The sequence below is a fragment of the Sardina pilchardus genome, chromosome 14 (assembly GCF_963854185.1).
Source record: "Sardina pilchardus chromosome 14, fSarPil1.1, whole genome shotgun sequence".
NCBI lineage: Eukaryota > Metazoa > Chordata > Actinopteri > Clupeiformes > Clupeidae > Sardina > Sardina pilchardus.
The window spans coordinates 27,801,572-27,824,473 of NC_085007.1; the positions used below are offsets into that span (position 1 = coordinate 27,801,572).

General features: G+C 47.6%; 1 protein-coding gene across 4 annotated transcripts in view; it reads right to left on the reverse strand.

The window, feature by feature from the left end:
• Positions 1 to 22,902, reverse strand: part of dennd1a (DENN/MADD domain containing 1A) — an 89,812-nt gene that overhangs the window by 53,427 nt on the left and 13,483 nt on the right. For all 4 annotated transcript variants that reach the window (XM_062554962.1, XM_062554960.1, XM_062554961.1 and 1 more), the window contains exons 3-5: positions 16,857 to 16,900; positions 3,436 to 3,485; positions 1,344 to 1,463 (exon numbers count right to left, since the gene is read on the reverse strand). In XM_062554962.1, coding sequence (XP_062410946.1) covers positions 1,344 to 1,463; positions 3,436 to 3,485; positions 16,857 to 16,900 — 214 coding nt within the window. The remainder of the gene's footprint in view (positions 1 to 1,343; positions 1,464 to 3,435; positions 3,486 to 16,856; positions 16,901 to 22,902) is intronic.

Sequence of the window (22,902 nt, forward strand, 5' to 3'; positions counted from 1 at the left end):
AGGAAATGGTGCTGTCCTTTGGCAGGGCCACCGCGCTGCCCGCAGCACAGGACGCACACGCCAGCTGCCCAGTGATGAGAGCTGCGCTCAGGATGGGCGACCGCCACCACCAACACCACCACCACCACCACCACGGACAAACACACACACACAGCAGCCTCACACACACACATATCACATACCGATGTTCTCACCAAACATACAAAGACTCATACAGTAATTTCCCGCATATAAGCCGCATTGTGTATAAGCTGCAGGACAGTGTTTTATGCAAGTTAAAAGAAACAAAACCATATTAATACCATATTAATACCATATTAACTGCCCCCCTGTATTAACCTCATAGCTGAAGAAATTTTGCAAAATCAATGTATAAGCTGCGGCTAATAGTCGGGAAATTACGGATAATAAGCAGTTATTGTAGCAATTGGAATAGTTTAACATCTAACTCAAGCTTCTAGTTTCTACAGTACATTCAAAATCAGCCATAATCTCGTACTGTGTTTACTATAAGGTAGCGTTGGGCAAGTTGTGGTAAGCTGCTTCGAGTCCAGCTTTTGGTAGGTGATTTGTTCCAACATCCAATGTTACTAAATTGCTTTTTTCCCCCAAGATTTGTCTCTCTCCCAGATTGCTTTCAATCTTCTTATTCAGACAACATGGCTACGTCTCACCTGTGCGGCTGAAAGTCGCATACTGATGACATCATTCTTAGCATAGGTTTAGAAACATGTTTATTATGGGATCATGGGTACCGTGTTTTATTTCTAGGGAAAAGAAAATGGTCATAAGGGCTTATGCTTGATATATTATTGTTTGATGTTATTTGATGAGCAAAGTGACTGATGGTTTATAGAATGCTAATCATAATTGGGCTCTTTAGCTCGGGAGCTTTACACCTTCCTGTAGGTGGTTTCCGACCATTCTGGGTATTTAGTTTCAAAAAAGAAAGGGACTTAACTTCCATGTTTCAATTCTAAGGTTCCAGGTGCACAAGCTCAGCTAGAGTAATGGATGTGAGGACTGATGGTGTTCATAACAAATGTATCACATGTTCAATTCAAGTCATTTTAATCTAGTGTGTGTGCTCAGTAACACAGCCTTACATTGAAATGATTGCGTAGACTACTTCAATTATTTTATAGTTATTCTTCTCCTTGTCACATTTCATATGCATATACACAAGTCAATTCAGATGCAAAAAAAGGGCATATATGCAAGCAGTTCTACCTATGCAAATACTACCTGACACAAAAAGATAATGACATGGAGGGTGGCGCAAACACCACACACACACACACACACACACACACACACACACACACACACACACACACACTCACCTCAAGATGCAGTGGCAGCTGTGCGCCCCTGATGACAGGCGGCAGAAGCCGAACCGCTGCTTGCTCTCGATGTCAGTCAGAACAAAGGTGAAGTTCTGGCCCACCTGGCTTACTGACAGACTGAGACGAGACACAGACGGAGAGAGAGAGAGAGGGAGAGAAAGAGAGAGACAGATGAAGAGAGGAAGAAAAGAAAGAGAGGAGCAATCACACACCCAATGAAAAAAAAGAAAACACATTTGATTGACCTAATTATAAAACACAAAAGTCCCTACAGCAAAGATGTGAGCAAGACCTGAACGCATACAGTACAACCTAACTCAAATCAGCATATACACACATCACACCGACACACACACCGACACACACACCAACACACACACACGACATATACTGTACACCAGCACACACACACGGATTCAGGTCAAACACAGACTATTAGCTCCCAGCTCCTGCCCCCCCTGTCTCACAGTCAGGGCCTGGGGGGGGGGGGGGGGGGGTGTATGGGGGTCATGTCTGGCCTGAAAAATTACCCCTCTGGGGCAGGGCAGGGCAGAGGCTCCAGCAGTGCCAGTGCTCCCCCACAGGGCATCATATCATGGCACTGCCCCCCCCTATGGGGCATCTATGGCTCGCTCTGCACGCACACCCAAACGGCAAACATCTTAAGTGGCTTAAATGCCCCTTTTCTTAAGTCCAGAGGGGTAAATATTTGTCACAGCGCAGCATGGCTGATGGTGACCCAGAATGACTCGTGGGGGTGACGGCAAGGCTGCAGTGACGCCGCTGGGCTGCAGGTGGCGGTAGTGTTCAGTTGCAGCCTGTGCTCTGTGGCGCCGGGCTGCACTGGGGGACTGGAGCAGGGGCTGCGTGCTGGAAACGGGCTTTGTGAATTAAAGAGTGGGGAGCGCCAGACGCTCATTCGACTGCATGTAAATGTCATATCAATTTCATCAGACAACACGCCGCCGCCGCCGCCTCTACCTGGGCTGCTCTGGAACGCTGCCTGTGCCAGCCAGACGAGCCGCGCGCAACGTCTCAACCCATCCATAAATCTCCTCAATCACAGCTCAATTTCATATTTAATAACGGATCAAACATTTTAATTCTCAGATAAGGTTTTTAAGTCGCAAGAGCAGGTGTAGAGGAGAGCAAAAATAATTTCTAGGAGAATGAATCGAGTATTTCTCATTCTAATTATTTCAATACTCACTATAGCATTCAAGATGCCATATCAAACGAGTGAGAACATCAATAAATAATGCCCGGGAGCGTGTGATTTTTTAAATAAAGGCTAGTCTGGGTAGTCCAACATCTTCACACGCTGATTTACTCACTAATTATATATATACATGGAGGAACATATGTTGGACAAAGTTCAAATTGATTAGGGTCATGGGGTCAATTTAGTGAACACTCCCTCTCCATCTTGGTGAGGGCCAATATCCTTACACTTAATTAAGCCTAATGATTAATAGATCATGTGTTTATGAAGCAGTCCTGAGCCACTGCTGCTGCTAGCACTCCCTGCCTAGCGAGGGGAGCCCGGCCATCAAGGCCACAGTGGCCAGCTGGGACAGCTAAATCACACTGTAAAAAGACAAGGACACCCCTCCACTCCAGCCTCCCACGCCTCACACACACACACACACGGGCAGGCACACACACACATATGCACGGGCACACACACACACACACACACACACACACACACACACACACACACACACACACACACACACACACACACACACACACACACACACACACACACACACACACACACACACACACACACACCTCATGCTCAATTGAAATACACACATACTGTATGTATCCACATGGACATACACACACTTATACACAAACAAATTTATGAGATGCACCCTCCATCTCTCTTTTCACTCTCTTTCTGTGTGTATCGATCTCTCTTTTCCTCTCTCCCACACACACAAACACCCTCTCTCTCACACACACACACACACTGGTGTGTCCTCCAGGGAGTGTGGAAGCCTCTTTAAACCTCCACGGAGCTTCCGGGAGGAGTGGCAGAGAGCCTCGGAAGCGGCGCTGTGCCGATGACAAGGCTTACCTGTCCGCACTGAAGGGGAAGCAGAACTTGGGCACCGTCTGCAGAGTTTCCTGTTGTGGGGGGTCGAGAGTAGAGAGAGGGAGAGAAGGAGGGAGGGAGAGGGGGATGGAGGAGGAGGAGGGGGGGGTCAGAGAACGAGAGAAAAAAGGAGATCATTTATACATCTAAAGGGGCCAATAAATCTAAGTATTAACTACAGCACACCATATAACAGACTGTGGCCCAGTGAAATGGAAGACAGATGAGGCTGGAGAGCGGAGGAGACGGGAAGGACGTGTTACAGGCTAAAGGTGAGAGGAGAGGGGGCAGAGCGAGAGAGATGGAGAGAGAGAGAGAGAGAGAGGGAGAGAGGGAGGGAGGGAGAGAGGGAGGGAGGGAGGGAGGGAGGGGACCTACACAATACAGAGGCGGTCGATCAAAGCTGGTCACAATGGACACATGGAAGAAAAAGAATGTAAGAGGAGGGGGAGAGACAGAGTGAGACAGAGAGAGAGAGAGAGAGAAAGGACACACACACAAAGGAAACAAATAAGTGTGGTGGTGGCGGTGTGTGTGTGCGTGTGTGTGTGTGTGGTGGGGGGGGGGGGGGGGTGGAGGGTGGGTCAGGAGGTGTGCGGGCAGCTGGGGGAGGTGGGGTGGTTGGTGGGGGGGGCGGAGGCTGAGCAGTGTTAACAGGGCCCTCGGGGAGAGGAGCTGCCCCACCATATGGGCAACAGTGAGCCACGGAGACAAGGGAGGAGGCCAGCGGAGTCAGAGGGAGAGATGGAGGGAGAGAGGGAGGGAGGGAGAAAGAGAGAGAGAGCGAGAGGAGCGAGGGGGTAGAAGAGGTCCAGAGGGAGTCAGAAGCGCTGGCAAAGTTGCTCTGCCTCTTCTTCAGCTGTTCCACAGGGGCCCTGGGATTAGAGCAGAGGGCCAGCAGGGGCCTCTGACAGAGAGAGAGAGACAGAGAGAGAGAGAGAAAGAGAGAGAGTGAGAGAGGAGGGAAGAGGGCAAGGGGGGAGTAAAAGAAAAATGAAGCAAAGCAGCTAAAAAAGGGAGAGTTGGTGAGGGGAAAAGAGCAAGAGAGACAGAGAGAGACACAAAAAAGGATCTATCAGAGGTATGAGCCACTGAGCAGAGAGAGAGAGAGAATAATAAAGACAAGAGATGGGGAGGAGGAAGAAAAAGAAAGAAAGAAAGAAAGAGAGAAAGAATGAAAGTGTGCAGGGAGCGGAGGGAAGGGGGCACTCATGCCCACCCTGGCGGCCCTCGAGCTGGGACTCGGCCGCCCCTGCAGGAGCCAGTCAGCCGGCGCACAGCAGCATGGCACAAACGCTCCTCGGGAAACCGGGAGAGAGAAAAAAAAAGTCCCCCCGGGGGAGGGGCGACCAACCCGAGGAGGGCCCGTTGCCATGGCGCGCGGTGCGAGGAACCCAGCCTCACCTGGTACCTGTGGCCCCCAGGGGAGCGGCCGCTAACAGCAGGGAACAGGTGGCAGTGGAAAACAGGCTAAATTAAACAGGTGTACCTGGCCCTGTTTGTCACGACTGCATTCACAAGGCACACGAACCCACGGACCGGCTCATGATGCATAATGACTAGACGTGAACTATTGAGCGGTGTGAAGTTTACGTGCGGGGAGAACACAAGGACAAGTTCATTGTTTTAATACACCCCCCCAATGTTTTCCCTTTTGTCTTACGGCAATTGGGCTTAGTCAGGGCGTAGGTTTGTGACTCACACGCACATTGGCAGTGAAAAGCGTGTGGCTGTAATACAGGTCGAAGTCTGACTCAAACACTGGCCTCTGTCAGCCTGTGTGCACAAACGCTCGCACGCTCACATTTCTTTAATGTTCCTGGATCAACCTTTTAACCCTTAATATAGAAGATCACAACACTAATAACTCCCACGCTACTCACACGCGTATACACACACATAACACACACACACATAATACACCCACACACAAAAGGATTCATGAAATTCTGCAAAAAAATACCAGAAATGGGTTGGATGAAACAGGGGTAGATTTTTCTCTGAAGGAACTCCCAGCGTTACCCATCCAAAAAACATGCCCTGCGTGATCTGTGCCTCCCAAGGTATCCACCCGTGAGCTCCATCCTCCACCCCACCTGCATCCCGCCATGGCTGCCTGCCAGAGGAGAGAGATGGGGGGGCCGACCCAGACACGGCCCTGCTGGCTGGAGATGGGGGTCTGCGAGCAGCAGGATCCCCCAGCAGGCATGTCAAGGTCTGCCTCGTGCATCACACCGCTCTCGCTCTAGTCCCCCGTACCCACAATGCAGACCGAGGGCCACTTCATTAATACCTCATTTGGAGACATAAGGCGCCTTTCCACTGCAGAAAATAGCTGGGGCTATTACAGGGCAGCCTGCACAGTTGTGCATGTTTCGACAGGCGGATTCACCCTTGCAGGATCCCTTTTCAGCGCTGTTTTTGGAGGAGAAATAAGCATCAACTCTGTGTGACCCAAAGCTGCAGTAGAGGCTGTAGGGATTCAGCAACCCTTTGTGGTTGAATGTGATGCGAGTGGAGGACTACAAGCACCATTTTAAAAACCATTTGCTCTTTAACCAGTGAATACAGGTTGTGTCACTGAATTTACACAAGCGAAACATCACCTGAAATATATATACTTGAAATCAAACAATTGTGCTATTGCTATCTTCACTTATCAGTAAGCAATTACAGCTGCCTTGAAGCTATTTAATCCAGCGTTAGCATCTTCATAGCAAAACACAACTGCCGACCTTGTGGTAACTTAACACTATCTAAAAATGCACTGGTTCAGGTTTACCAGCCTAATATCATCTGCTGAAGAAATATATCTGTCTTTTTTCTGTGACAACGCAATCGAGAGGCAAAATCATTAGGCTAGATCAATATGTAGATCTGGTAGGAAAAGAACCAGTGGGTTCCGTGTTGTCACTGTACGTAGACCTACTGTACAGTATGTCCAAGCAACTTAAAAAGTCTCAAGAGTTCCTGCAATGGAGCCTACAGTAATTTCCACATTGTGTGCACTGCAAATTATTCGTTTTTTATCAAGATAAAGCCTTATATTCAGAAGTGTTAGATAATCTATCTTGTTTTAAGAGTGAATTTCTTACTTTAAGTGTTCAATTTTACAAGAAATCTTGTCAAGTGAAATTATCTTGCTGCACGGACAGATCATTTCACTTGTTTGAGTACCTTTTACTTCAGATGAAGTGTTTTTTATCTTATTCTTAGACACCCCTTTTTAGCAGTTTATAAGCCGCAGGACAGTGCTTTATGCAACTTTAAACCATAAAGTTACTACATCCCCATGTATTAACCTCATAGCTGAAGAAATTCAATGTATAAGCCGCAGCTAATAGTTGGGAAATTACGGTACTCACTTCTGGAGAACAGAAATCTGCTATTTCTCTTTATTTGTCACACATTAAAGAGACACTCACTAATAAAGTGCAGAATTACTTGTGGACATGTACAAAGAGTTACAAAGATAACAATATTGATGGTGCCAATGCTTACAAATGGGCTGAACATAGATTTCTGTCTCATTACAATATCCAAATAAAGTGGATATTTATTGGGAGATATGCCTCTTTCTTTTACAAGCTAGCATGACTATAATATGAGTGTAATCAAGGCAACCATATCAGTAATTATTTGATTAATATATTCCTGGCAACCATATCAGTAATTATTTGAATAATATATTCCTGGCAACCTATCAATACTCATTTGACTAACTAATTCCTGCATTTCCAAAGACACTACATGCCTGCAATTTTGGTCAGTTAGGTTGTTTTACTACAGATCGGGAGAGGTAGTGTGTGTGCAAAGACAGAGACAGGTAATTAGTCAAGTTACGTTGATCTAAGCGAATGAGAAGGCTACAAGACAGAAGCCCCCCCCCCCCCCCCCCCTCCCCTGAAAACATGAGGGCTATTAGCTTATCTTTCTGATTCTTGTTTGGAATGCTGATACACTAATCGTGCTTCAATTGCAATGCACGGATACTATGTGCTTGGAGCGCAAGGTGCGCATCTCAGTAGTGCTGCCACTAACGACTAATTTTCTAACGATTAATCTTTCGACTAATTCTACGATTAGTCGACTAATCTAAACGACTATTTTTTCTTTAAAAAAATCAAGTTTTCGTTATTTTGTTGTGTCCATTTTATTTTTAACTCAACTGAAGGGCCAAAACATGACATATAGCCATAGATATAGATATGCTCATATCAATATCAGCCTACTTTTGTAGAGTTAATAACAGAATGAATAACATTACAGCCGTTAGAGACGGGAGACCAAAAATAAATAGGGGGTCAATAGCAAAACGATTAGTCGACTAAAAAAAATGGCATCGACTAATTTTCATAATCGATTAGTTCGATTATGTCGATTAATCGCGGCAGCACTACATCTCAGCACAGAAATGTGCGTTGGATTATATCTGTGTTGCTTTCACATTGCGAATTGAAATATATTCCACTCTATTCCTGTTATTATCACTCTAATAATAATAATAGTCATTATATTTTTTGGCCAAATAGGCAACAGGAGCTAGTTAAAAACCTTAACTTATTCGCTGGGGCACAGCAGTTCAGTACAGGGGCGAGAGCCCCAGTAAAAGAGGTCTGGCAGTCTGGCCATTTTTAATAATGTAATTGGCTACTTGGGCCTGTATTTCAGGTGAAACCAAACCATGGAAACACACACACACACACACACACACACACACACACACACATACACACACAAACACACACACTTATCAGAATATAATATAATTCGGAGAGGATACTTGAGTGAAATGATCAGGTTGTTAGCTTTAACGAGCGGGCGCATTGTAAAGCGGTCCAGAAGTAATAATCGTCCATCATTATTGAAACGCCGGGACAGCTTAGTGATTTCCAGAAATAGGAAACAGATTTTTTTTCAGAGCAAAGTGTGTACGTGTGTGTGTATGTACGTATGTCTGTGTGTGTGTGTGTGTGTGTGTGTGTGTGTGTGTGTGTGTGTGTGTCTGGACCCAAAGTGAAACATATCAGTCACCTCGCTTTATTGCATCCCCCTCCCCAATAGCCCCCCTGCCTTCGTGACTAGACCTGAGTTTTAATTGCGGCATCAAACAGCCGCCACCAGCCCATCCCCACCCCACCCCACCCCATCCCCCGCTACCCCACCACCCCCCAATTCCTGTCTTAATCGCCACACTTGTGCTGCAGCGGAGGCTGTCTGGGCAGGAGCCTGAACACCCCCACCCACACTCCCTACTGCCCTCTCCACTGGAGGGGCACCAGGGCTGGGGCTGCCGCTTTCACTTCCTGCCTGATCCACCACCAGCACCTGGGGTCCCTTATCCCCATGGCTCCCACTCTCACACAGCCTAACACCACACACACACACACACACACACACACACACACACACACGCACGCACACACACACACACATGCATGCATACACGCACACACGCACACACACACACACACACACACACATGCACACACGCACGCACACATACACGCACATTCACACACAAATAAGCAGCATAGCCATGAACTAATAAATAAAAAGAAAAAAAAAACACTTTCTGTGTTTGTTATTTCAATACTTAAGAGATGCACAACACATAAAAGTGCACCTCTACTTAAAGCTATAGCCTACATCTACACAAAACACACAGTTTCTCGGCCCTAGTATCTTTATATGTGTGTTAAAGTGAAGTTGGCAACAAACAGAATTCTCAACTCTCCTTACATTCTCCCTTACAACCTCACCAAAACATTTATTGTTTACACACAGGGATTCCTACTAAACATGCTTGCGATGAAGCACCGCTACAATGAGATTGCTGCTGTCTGATGTCTGGCTGATCAGTGGAGCGAATTCAGCACAGAGCACTTTGATGTGTTCGGCGTGTGAAGCCATTTTCATCCGCACACCACTGGGGGGAATAAGAAAAAAAAAAAAAAACCCAGCACAATTTAAATCTGTTTGTATTGGTGCTACAATAAACTGCTTTGACACTCTCGCCTATGATCCGCGAACGCTGAACACAGAACGCAAATTTCTGCAAGCGAACGAGCAGAGTGCACCCTGTGCCTAAGTGCACCTAACCCCTGGCCCCTGTGCGTTGCCCCGGTGATTTGTGAGCGAGTCATTTCCTGTCAGGCCTGCCCTCATTGGGAGAGGCGTTTCCCTGGCGTGTCGGCCGAGTGATGAAATGCTTTAATAAAGGCATGGCGGACTGCATAGGGCTACTTCATTAAGATGGGGTGTGTGTGTGTGTGTGTGGGGGGGGGGGGGGGGGGCGTAAACGCACCTCTGGCTCATTATGCCTAAGAACAACGCTTGTTCACTCGCTCTCATCTGTCTAAATAACACAGCTTTTATCAGTTATGGATTTTAGATTAGAGCCAGGGTGCTTGAAAAGTTAGCCTAAAGGCAACGCCGAAACACAGAGAAACTCGTTCAGACGCAATGGGGTTTTATTTGAGGGCCTGGAGCAAGAAAAATGTAAAAAGAAAAAAAACAAATGAAACACACACACACACAAACAACCAAACAAACAAACAAACAAAGGAGAAGCGAGGAGACATAAAGCGGCACGCTAGTGATTAATGAGCATGTTGCTAGATTAGCGCTGGACGTGTGTTTGGCTTGGCTCCTGTGTGTGGCCGCTCCCGTGGGTGCCCAGCCCAGTGGAGATGAGAGAGACGGAGAGATGGGGGAGAAGCGCTGTGATGTGAGCTCTGCCCCGCAGACACTGGCGTTTGTACTCCACGAAGCTCAGTGGAGTTCAGTCTATCATTACCAAACACTGGGAGATAGAAACAAACACACACACACACACACACACACACACACACACACACACACACACACACACACACATACAAATAAATCTACACTCATCACAGACACTGACAAATAAAAGTCTAAATGCTGTCTTTGAACATGAACAGGGCTTCAGTTTCAGAAGAAAAACAAAAAATATGTTGAAAGAGAGGAGAGTTATTCTGTCTGCTGGAGGTCGAGTGCTTTGGTTAAAATGCATTCAACTTTTGTACTTTGGACATTTGTACTACACACTGATTTGTCACATGAAATGAGTGCCCAGAAATAACAAAACTCAGAATGTGTGCATTTAACGCACAAAGAGTTGAGTGTAATGACAGAAAATAAGTCATCACTATGCCCAAGACAGGCTCACTAATATCCATACAAGGGATTAGCATGAAGCTAGCGTGTGTCAATCCCATCCATAGACACTCACAGACCCCCCTTGAACTAGAGCCAACAGGTCCGGCTCAAAAAGAAAGGCTGAATGAATTGATCAGTGTCCCTAATCCGACCCCTCCCCGGGTCGGCCATTATGAGACGCCTGTGCTTCTCTGGAGGCGGCCGTCGCGGTTCCAATGTTGCTCTGGCCCAGCCAGCCTGCGTCTACTCTCCCGAGACACAATCACCGAGACAGCAGGAGCTTTGCCTGTGCGAGGCCCGGGATTTTTGGCCAGGCTTCGCGCTCGCAGCCGCATCAGAGCCGGCGCCGGCGCCTTAATCCGGGCCAGCTCTGGGACCGACCGCGGCAGAGTGTGAAAGGCCTTTATTGAGAGGCCAGCACAAAGACAACGCCAGACAGATGGACACACAAAGAGACAAACGGAGACAGATTGGGACACAGAGACCGGGAGAGAGGGAGCAAGACAGCACCAGTGTCAATGAAAAGGCTCCCTATTTATTCAACTGGAGTTTTATCCATGCGCCGCCTCTTTGAAATAGTGCTATCATATTCAAATGAAAGGACCTGACCCACAGTCATTGGTTTGCCATCTAGGAAGAGCATTGACCCCAACCTCAATCTCCTGGCATCTGCTAAAAGATGGAGGGGAGGCTAAAGGGAGGAGGGGAGAGGGGGCTAAAGGGAGGGGGGGGGGGTAGAGAAGGCGACAAATAATGGAGGGCATCAATTATTCACTCACTGCCAACGGTTCTCGGGCAAGGGCAAGGCGATATTTTATTCATTAATGTCGGAGAGGCTAAACTGAGATTACGCATCTGCTGAACCAACTTCCTCTTGGTGCATGAGAGACGATGGCCTCCAGGTTTGGCGATTCAAAGGCAGACCCCCCCTGATTTCATCCGCTTCTAAAGGCCGTCAATTTTTCAAGACAAAGCTTTAGAACATACCAGTCTGCCAAAGTAAGCCATTGGAGAGATCTCTAGAAGCACCTCTATTTAGAAACCCCACCTCCTACCACCCCATCCTCTTGCTTCATCCCTAATCATTTCTGAAACAAAAACCAAGGACATGCTTTTGAAATCATCTGGCACAGAGAGACTGTGATTGCCAGGCGTTGCTACGCTTTATTCTATGACTGTGGGCTGGCATGTTTCAAGCCACTGATGCCAAGTCATGGCTCATCTGCTTTTGAGAGTGCAACAGGAGGAGAGGCATAGAGATGTGAAAAGGATCAGGTGAAGGATAAGTTAAGCGGTCTGTGTATGAGTTTGTGTATGTGTGATTGAATGACATCGGGCGCTTTTCCACTTGGAGTTGAACTTTTTTCCGATTTGAGGCGAAATGATTCCCACGCGCACAGTCCTTCTTCCGTCAATAGCACAGCATTTGCACCCGTCGATAGACTTACCGAGTCTTAAATTCAAAATGGCATCGCCCGGCAAACAAGCGAAAAAGTTACTCCAGCTAGTGAATGTATAAACGAAATAAACTTTCAACACACATACAATGTTGCCAATACCTAATTTTAAATGTTAAGAACCTAATTACACTGCCAACAAAGTGTGTAGCTCGTGTTAGCCTTGTAGATGGGTTAAAAGAAGCGATTTATGTGCAGTAGGAGACTGTTGCTAGTGCTAATAGTGCTATGGAAGAATCGGTGAAAACTGGCTAAGAAAGTTCGGAATGCTTTGGGTCTGGATAAGGTCACCTCTCGTCCATGACTCTAGTTTAAGGTCATACTTAACATCTCAAACCCATTTCACACCAGATTTCCCTTTTAAAGCAGTGTACAAAATGCTTACTAACAACACAACACAGCAGAAGAAAAGACTTCCCTGACAACAACAGCAGCATCCTGTGTGAACTCGGCCTAATTTCCCCTCCTTCCAGCGCTTGGGAACGCAGATTGATCACAAGCCGAGAAGTGTCCGTTGCTTTGTACTGGTGTTTCGCTCTCTCTTTTTCCTCTGTGCCATTCTCCCGCTCTTGCACGCGCTCCCTCCCTTCCTCCCGCTCAACTCTCTTGCTCCAGATGCTTAGCTGTTGTCTGCACTGGCGGCGGTGCTGACACCATATGGGCAGCCAGGTGTCCTCTCCGGTGAAGCAACGCTTGACTAAGGTGAGCCGCAATTAAGAGATACACCCCAAACCATTACACAAGCGCCAGGTACCACATCACAATTAGCTCCTCAAGGGATGAAGACACAATAGCAGCAGGCTTTTTTTCTTTTTTTTTCCACCCTTTCCAAGCATCAAACCTGGAGTTTTTTACAGTTAGACATGATTAGAGTCTAGACACCAATCTGGCTCCAACAGATATGGCTGGCACAGTCCCTGCCCCAGATAAGCACAGGGTGGAGAGACTTGCACTTATGGAGAACACTTGAGGGACAAACAACTAAATACATATTTTTTTTGACTGAACTGATGTTTTATATGTGCTTTATATGTGCACATTTTCCTCTATTGTAGGAAATACAATGCGTTACGTTTGTATCGGTCTGTATGTGTCGGATGGGGGTGCGCGAGTCAAGTCAGAATGTAGGCGGGGGTGTGCGGGGAAAAAAGTTTGGGAACCACTGGTATAGAGTAAGACAGTATGATGTATGACTTTTAGGAGAACATTGAGAATGAGAACAAGGCAAGGCAATATCAATTTAAGGCTAAACAAGGCAATATCTGGATTGTCTCTGTCAAGCTAGCATTATTTGCACTGTATGTCAATTCCTTGTGAGGTAGAATGCAGTATCTGAGAGTGTAGCAGTGGTCGTAACCGCCCCAACACAGTGGGTGTCATTGACTGTCGGATACTGTGTGAAAACATAGCACCCGCTCGCAGTACTTAAGTAAAACACCAAACCACACACCACACCACACCACACACACACACACACACACACACACACACACACACACACACACAGACACACACACACACACACACAACTCCATCAAGGGCAGACGTCGTCAGTACACCAAGACCAAAGCAAAAAAAAACATCTCCCCCCTTTGTTAGCGCGCAAGATTTCCATCGCTGCTTTGGCTCATGGCATCCTTTCTTCGGAGGTCACCCATCTGAATATTCCCGAGCTTAACGCGCGCTAATTCCGGCCCGCTGTGCCTTTGAGTTAAAAACGGTCCGCCGATGCTGGGCAAACATCAAAGGCGCTCGTACTTCAAGAAAACATTTTCTCTCTGTGTTAAAGAGGACGTGGGGGAAGAGAAAAAGAAGAAGGGGGAAAAAAAACGAGAGAAAGTGGCGTTGCGAGCTGCCGACAGAAACAGGCGGCAACTGGCTAATTTAAAGGATTCAAAGCGCGCGTGTCACAGTGGTACAGTGGCATCAGAGGAGAGAGAGGGAGCGCGAGACAGAGACATAGACGGAGCGAGCGAGAGTGACAAAAAGAGAGAGCTTTGTTTTAATTACTTCTCCATAAGAGAAGAGGGGAGCTGCCACCAGTTACACCTCCACTTTGAATCAAACGAGCCATTTGCATTTTGGAGGTACAAACAGAACGAGAGAGAGAGAAACAGATGAAGGGACAGGCACGCAGATACAGATACAGATACAGAGAGAGAGAGATGGAGAGAGAGATGGAGAGAGAAATGGAGAGAGAGAGAGATGGAGAGAGAGAGAGAGAACTGTGTAGGTAATGAGTCGAGGGTTGTATTTATCACCAGGCTCAGCCCTCTGTGTGTAAAACTTCCCCGGCTGAGTCGACTGAGCGGTTCTGGTGTGTTTGGGCGCACGAGTGTGTGTTTGGGCACACAAGTGTGTGTTTGGGCGCAGGAGTGTGTGTTTGGGTGCAAGAGTGTGTGTAGAGGCCACACTAACGAGAGGTTGGTGGAGCCATAAACACACTGAACGCTACCGTGAGAGAAGTGTGAACGGCACATGAGGAAAAAAGCAAAGCATCGGATACATTATTGATGCCACTGTTTGTGGACATGAAGGCACCTGCCCGCATCAGCAACAGCGGTGGGCCTCAAAAGGGGTGCAAGGAGCCGTCTGATTTAGAGTTGTACGCCACAATGCATTGTGGGAGTTGAGAAGCACTTTGCTGGTGTTCCATACTCTTTCCCTGGCCTCTGGCCTGGGCCTCGATGATTAGGACGATGCCGAGCAAGCCAGAGAGAAAGTGTGGAACAGGCACCAACACCATTTTTTTCTTTTATCGGCACTCTTTGGCACCCTTTTTTTTTGCACCCTTTTTCCCCCCTACGCGCACTTTCTCTTTCTCTCTCTCTCTTTTAGCTCTCTCCCTTTCTCTCACTCCCTTTGCTCACAGCCCTGTGAAGTACAAAGAGCGAGTGAAGAGTGTGGTATGGTGGCTCAAGGGAAGCCAAAGGGCTGACTGTCATTATCCCCTCCTGCATCTTTCTATTCCCTTTGCTCCCCCCCACTCTCTCTCTCTCTTTCTCTCCTTCTCTCTCTCCCTTGTTCTTCCCATTTCAGCCTGGTCTCATCTCCTTTCACCCCTCCGACTCTCTTCCTAAACCATCCCTTCATCTTCGAACCCATGTTCCTGCTTTTATGACTCCGGCTCACTCTACATCCCGTCTGCGCTCGCCGTCTCCGTCTCCGAATCGACTCGGCTGGTCTCTCCTTCTCCTTCGCCTTCTCTCCGATTTGCTCTCCGCAAAGCACTGTGCCATTTCAGCTCATATCCCTCGCAATGCGCAACAAAGAGTGGCTGGGATAAAGATAAAAACCTTTCGCTCGCAACAAAGACACTGGCTTTTCCTTTTCCTACAGAAGAGCCAAACATGAGTGTGTGTGTGTGTGTGGTTGGAAGGGGGGTTGTGGATACTGTTTGTGTCCTCACAGATAAAGAGAGATGGGTGATTAGAGTCTTGCTTAGTTACAAAGGAAGAGAAATATGTGCTATTTAATAGTTTTTTTTTTTTTTTTTTTTTTTTTGAAGAGGAGGCAAACAATAACTCCAGGCTACTTGGTTTGAAAAAAAAAAAAACAAAAACACAACAAAACCATACTGGCTCTATGGTAACGAGCGTTTTCATTTCCAGTGCCACGCAACCCCTGATTTAAGAATTCCTGTCGAGCAGATGAAAGAACGCGTTTGGCTCTTGTGTTTATTTACGGTCCATATGATATACACGCCAGCTTTTTTACAGACATCCAAAGCAATTACCGTCGCGCGGGCACATCTGAAACAAACACACCTGAATGTCTTCTGACGGCAAACAACCTTGAGGAGAAATCTCCGCTCGTCTCTCACGCTGCGTTTCAGCAATGAGGACATCAGGTAGAGAGAGCGCTGCTGCAGGGAGAGTGACAGCGCAATTAGTCGGCAGAGACTTGACGCTCTCGAAAAATTGGTCGGATAGAAGACGCACCCCCCCTCCATCCCATCTCATCCCATCCCATCCCATCCCAACTCCCCACACACGCAACCACTCACCACCACCTCCATCAGCACTTCCACCCCGCTTTGTCCCATGCGGATACAACATATTTCATAAGTCTAATTGTTCTTTGACCAGAATCTTTTATTTGGCTTGGAAAATGAACTTTCAAATTTTTATCAAGGCCCATGTTTATTTAAAAAGGGGGGTCTTATTTTCATTCAACAAACGTTGATTAATTTATCTAGTCTTTTATTAATCTTTTATGTTTTTTTTCTTTTCATTTGCTTTTGTAGAGTGTGTGTGTCTGTGTCTGTCTGTGTGTGTGTGTGTGTGTGTGTGTGTGTGTGTGTGTGTGTGTGTGTGTGTGTGTGTGTGTGTGTCTCTGGTATTGATATCGTGAGGACTAAACAGGTCCACACACACCAAACCAGGTCCATGTTTCTCAGAAAGAAAAACCCACACACACACACACACACACACACACACACACACACACACACACACACACACACACAAATGTCAACCATTTATAACTAAAGGGCCATTGCACACACATGAAAAAGGAAGGAAGACATCAAACAGAGGGATAGAAATATGTGATGCAGGGAGGGAGGGGGCAGGAGGGTGAGTGAAAGAAACAGAGAAAGAAGGAGAGACAGAGAGGAGGAGGAGGGAGAGAGGAGGAGAAAATACACTAATGGCCATGCGGGAGGAGGAGGCAGTGGGACGGAGAGGAGAGAAAGAGAAGCGAAAGAAAGAAAAGAAAGAAAGAAAGAAAGAGAGGAGTTAATTATGCATTCCAAACCTGGTCGATGTAGTCCTCCGGGAATCGCCTGCGCACCTCCGGATCTGTAAATAATTGACAGATAATATTAATTGGCTTTGGATTAGTGAGCAGGCCGAGAAGAGCGCATTAATATTTGATCAGAGGATGATAGGGACCCTGGCAGGGGAAGGGAATCCAGGGAGGGGTTGGAGGGAGACGGAGGAGGGAGGAGGGAGGAGGGGGCTGCAGCAGGCTGAGAGGCTGAAAGCCTGATTAGGGACTGGGGCAGGAGGTGTCAGAGACACCCCTTACCACCATCCCCCTCTTCCATGAATCCAGCCCTCACCCCCCTCATCTTCCGTCTCCACCACCACCACCACCGCCATCACTCCAACCACCCTCCCTGCATCTAGCCATCCATCCACACCTCTCCAGGAAGGACAGAGAGGGGGAGAGTGTCTGAGTAAACCCCTCTGAGCCACACACACACACACACACACACACACACACACACACACTGTGCAGACCAGGTCAGCCACTGTGTCACACACACACACACACACACACACGCCTCACTCTACAGCCTGGGTCACTCACTGCAGCATGCTCGCTACAGGCAGAGATCTCCCTGTTTGACAGATTCCCCAACTGTCTTAACAAACGGTCATTTTTCAGAGGACCCATCACTGACCTCTGCCGTTTTTTTGACCTCAAACTGAAACAGGTGAATATTGAAGAGAAGTGATTTTTTTTTTCAGCACTTGTTGCCGACAGGTGCTTGAACCAGAAAAAAGTTGCTGCGGGTCACATATTGCCAAACACGAGGCCGTTTCACCGTTTCACTCAAACCAGAGAGCTTTGACCTTGCTTATCTAGGCCATAGCTAACTGATTTACCTGACCACGGGTTGCTGCTATGAGCATAAACCTCTCTCCCTCTTTCACTGCCCTGTTCATAAGGGACATAAAGCAGCCACACACACCCAGCAAATGTCCCCCGCTCTCTTTATGAGAGCATTACGGATGCAGAGTGAGCAGCCCAGTTGAACTCCTGCAGTCTGCTTACGCCGTTTCTACATTCAAAATGTACGTATGGAATGGATAAGACATACTTAGCTAAAAGTAGAGATGCACCGATCGTTCGGCCGCCGATCAGAATCGGCCGATTTTCACGTGATCGGCCACGACCGGCGACCGGCCGGTCAGTCTGAGACATGCCGATTTTATGCCGGTCAAATGCACTCGCACCTACTTGTAACAACATCACACAGCTGAGTTAGCAAAGTTTGATGAAGCTAGCAAAGGCTAACACTCAGGGCTGGATAAAGCGCTAATGCTGAGTTTTTCTATGCAGCGAACGCTGTGCTTTGCCATATTGCTTGGAATTTACTAAGCTGTCACTTCAGGTTACGTAAACAGCGCACATCACCGCCCGTCCTTGCCGCTAATTGCGTGCTCACAGCTGAACCACAAGCGCTGTCAACAAGCAGCAACATAGCCACGGCAGGAATAAACATCGTTTTGCTTCGGTTTGCCACCTTAGCATGTATTCTTTCACACTAATAGGCTACAACAACAAAGTCCGATTTACACATTTAGAGGTTTATTTCATTACCTTTTGTCTACTCACGCCTGTATATTTCGTCAAGCATTCTAACATGTCATACACTACCGCGACCGTGGTAAGCCCCATTCATGCTCAACGTAAAATACGAATACGGATACGTGTGGAGTGTTTCAAACGTTCTTTACGTTGATTTCGTCCGTACTTTGACACGAAATTGAGGAGCTTATGATTACGGATGAAACGGATGAAACGTTGCAATACCGAACACTACCACAGGAATACCACATGAAAAAGTGGGGGCGCTATGCATTCACACGTAAAATACGGACGGAGGTATGAAGACACCACCGGATAGAACGTGCGTACAAAATACGGACGTAAATTGCCACACGTTGAGCATGAATGGGGCTGTAAAACATATCATGTGTGGTGTCGTTCGAAAGCTGTGTTTCTCCTGCATGACGTTATGCCATCCAAATATGGACACTTCCTTTGTATCCGCAAGCAATCGCGAAAGTTCAAAGAAGAGTGTAGTAGACTGAGTATGCATGCCATTGTAGCACCTATACACCAAACTTTCCAGTTATACACTTATCAGTATTCTGAAGATATTTACAGTTGGATATTGTATGTGAGAAGAAAAAAATAGTAGTCCTACAGTGCATTTCTATTAGTAGTATGTGAAATGAATGTCCCACACTGGGAATACTGCAGGTGAAGAAGACTTGAAGAAGAATTTGTCTATTCACATTTTTTTTACCAGCCATTGATAAGTTGATTACATTTCTATATTAACATGTTGTATTAAAGAAAGGATAGAAAATAACTCTTTTTGTGTGATGTAAAGTGGTTAGAAGATGCCAATCGGAATCGGCTAAAATCGGTATCGGCAGGTCAAATTCTATGAAAAATCGGAAATCGGAATCGGCCAAAAAATTGCAATCGGTGCATCTCTAGCTAAAAGGTTCAGAGACACACCAATAAAGCAACAAATGACAAACAGAGAGAGAGGTGATGCAAGAGTGAGAGAGAGAGAGAGTAGGGGAGATAGTCAGAGCGGAGGGGTGGGGAGTGGGGGGGAGGGGGGGTATTAGGGGTGTTGAAAGAGAGCTGCTGACTGGTACCACACTGCCCTGGGACATCCATCTGCTTTTGAGAACAGTCTGAGAGAAGCCTGTTTTCTCTCTCACTCTCAGTCACAGTTACACACACACACACACACACACACACACACACACACAGACGCACACACACAGACGCACAAACACAGACGCACACACACACACACACACACACACTTCACTGCTTAAAGGGCACTCTTTCAACATGGACACATCTACCATAACAATCGCTACAGTACAACAAGCTGGTATGACAACAGGAAGTGAATGACCACAATGGCCTGCAACACCAGTAGCCTACTTCCCAAACAACACTCTAGCAGATGCACACTGTACACCACCACCACACACTATCCTTCTGCTCATGTCAGACGAGCTATGGTGCACACACACACACACACACACACACACACACACACACACACACACACACACACACACACACACACACACACACACACACACACACACACACACACACACACACACACACACACACACACACACACACACACACACACACACACACACACACACACACTCTTTAGGATGTGCCACATACAGACATCATGGGTACTGGAGCCGCCTGTGGCAAAGTCATGTGCATTCAAAACACACATCAGATCAAAGGAGAGCTTTGGGCTGGAGGGCAGCAAAGCCCCTTATCAAAGACCCGCTCTCTTGAAGTTCACTGTGCAGAGACTTGGCTCTCGCATCCCTCCCCCCACACACACACACACACACCATAGAACACAGAGCCCCCTCAGCCCACCCCAACATGGCGGCCATGTCAGCCACTTTAAGGGCCTGATAAAAATGGGGGGGGGGGGGGGGGGGCACACTGGCAGAGTTCCACTACTGCGGAGGTGGCCAAGGGAACGTTAGAACCCAATGGCGCCATCTCTGTGAAGGACGTTGGCACAGAACACACAGCACCGTCCTATGACCACCTCCCGTCTCTGATGTTCTTCCTCCTCACACACAAAAAGAGATCACGTCTCATGGAGACAAATTGATTCTAGACCCCCACCACCACCACCACCACCACCCAGCCCTGGCTCTTTCAGGTAGGAGCCAAATAATCTTGTTGGCTGATTTCATGGGATTTTAGAGTGGCTCTGTTTGATCCATCAAGTCCTTTTGTTCCATGGGCGGGGCCCGGGGGGCTTAATCCGCCGGCCGGGTACCCTGCACTCGCTTTTCCGGCTACGAGTCTGGGAACACGGAGAGGAGGAGAGCGGCACAAAGAGGAACAGGATAGAGACGAGGAGAGGGAAGAGGGGATATACAGTGGCCTGAGCGGAGGAGGGATGGAGGGAGGAAGATGGGGGGGTGAGAGAGGGGTGAGACTGAGAGAGAGACTGAGAGAGAGACAGACTTGGTTGTGGTGGTAGACTGTTAAACTCCCAATTTCCCATCTATAAAGCTGGTGACTTGAGATTTTACAGGGTTTTCACATCAGCTAGAAGCCACTGAAAGCCACTAAAATATATCACTTTGTTCAAATCACGACATCTGACGTGGAAAACTCATGCAACATGACATATCATAACAAAAATCCTGAATATCATCTCCGAGGGGGAAAAAAAAAAAGAAAAAACGTTTGTTTCTGGAACTGACCTCTCCTTCATTTCCCGTAAGAGCTCACTTTTCTCCTTGAAACAGGAAGGATGTCTGACTCACCCTTCCCTTCTCCTTCCAGAGAAACACCGAGTGCCGTGTCAAGGGTGGGCCCCGAGACTCTCCGAGCCGAGCGAGCGAGTGAAGAAATCCCACTGGCTGGCGGCTCTCATTGGAAGTGACGGGCCTGTCTGGACACTGACGGTAATTAAGGGATCACTTTTAATCTGACATTCAGAGGCATCAGGCTGGGATAAAAGCCAGCCGCGCGGCCTGGGAGCCTGTCACTGATGCAACAGCCTTCCACCTGAGGCTCTCAATCAACCACTAAGCACTGACCACGGCGCAGTTCGCAGGGGGGTAGATTGGGCACAGACACACACACACACACACACACACACACACACACACACACACTAAAACGTTTTCTGTGTGAGGCACTCCATGGCGATCACCATACATCCTTAACTGTCAAATGAACTGATGGAATAAATGCTGTGGGCATCTGGAGCAGATAGAATGTTTAGGTGTGTGGCGAAAAATGCTCAATTTAACTCATTAAACTTCAGACGTACACTCTTAAAATTAATGTGTTGAAAATAACACGTCTGTGTGTCCAGATAGGGACAACACAGTTTGTGTTATTTCCAACACATTGCTTTAGCTATTTGTTACACAGTATGTGTTGAAAATAACACAGCTTGTATTGCTTTCTTTAACAACTCTCTGTGTCCAAATAGGGACCACATAGTTTGTGTGGTTTCCAACTCATTCGTTGTAAGAGTGTAGTAAACAAAACGAAGAAACAAAAAGAAGACAAAAAAAACAAACTTCCCATTAGAAAAACATACTGCTATACGGTGAAATCTTCTTTGATACTTTTACTTTTAACATTCTCTTACTCTTACTGGGAGAATAAGTTTTACACTGAATAAAAGTTATATCCCTTGTAGGAACTGGGGGCTATAGTGGTGTACAAGAGAAGAATCTGCTCGGCCTCTCTCTAGGTACCTCACAGGGACAAGGGGCGGAGCTCTGGATGAGCTAAGAGCTCTGGCTAAACACCCAAACAAATAATAGCCTATTATTTTTCAAGAGCTTAGTAAGACTTCCTGCACTGTGACAAGTGCTTCCTCTGGGTCATATTGCTGGGTGTGTGTGTGTGTGTGTGTGTGTGTGTGTGTGAGGAGGAGGAGGTTGAGGGCTAGGCTCAGAGGGGTCCCCCGAGAGCTCGTTCAGACCTGCTGCGGCCCGCACCCCTCCTGACACCCCAGCGCCGCCGAGCGACAGTTGCCAGGCGACAGTTCTGAAAGAGCTGCAGCAGCTGGCATGGCCCAGAGCAGGAGAGCAGGGGAGGGGTGGAGGAGGTGGTGGTGGTGGAGGAGGAGGTGGTGGAGGTGGAGGTGGTGGAGGAGGATGTGGTGGTTGTGAAGCGGGGGGGCAGTAGGATTGGGGGCAGGGAGAGCGGAAGAGAAGCAGGGTTGGGGCAGGTTAGGGGTGGGAGGGGAAAGGACCTCCTGTAGTCTCAGTTCTCTCGCCCCCAACACCCCCACCACCACCTCCACCACCTCCACCACCACCTCCAGTGCTTGAGGTTGACAGTGGGGGGAAACGCGCAGGGAGGGCAGACAGGCAGACAGCGGCCTGTTTGTGGCTGCACCGTGAGGCCCAGCGGGAGCGCGCTAACAGCGGACGCCTGCGTCACCACCACCGCCCTGTCAGCAAGCCCACAACCTGGAGCCACCAGAGCCCCTGGAGCTGGAGCTGGAGCTGGAGCT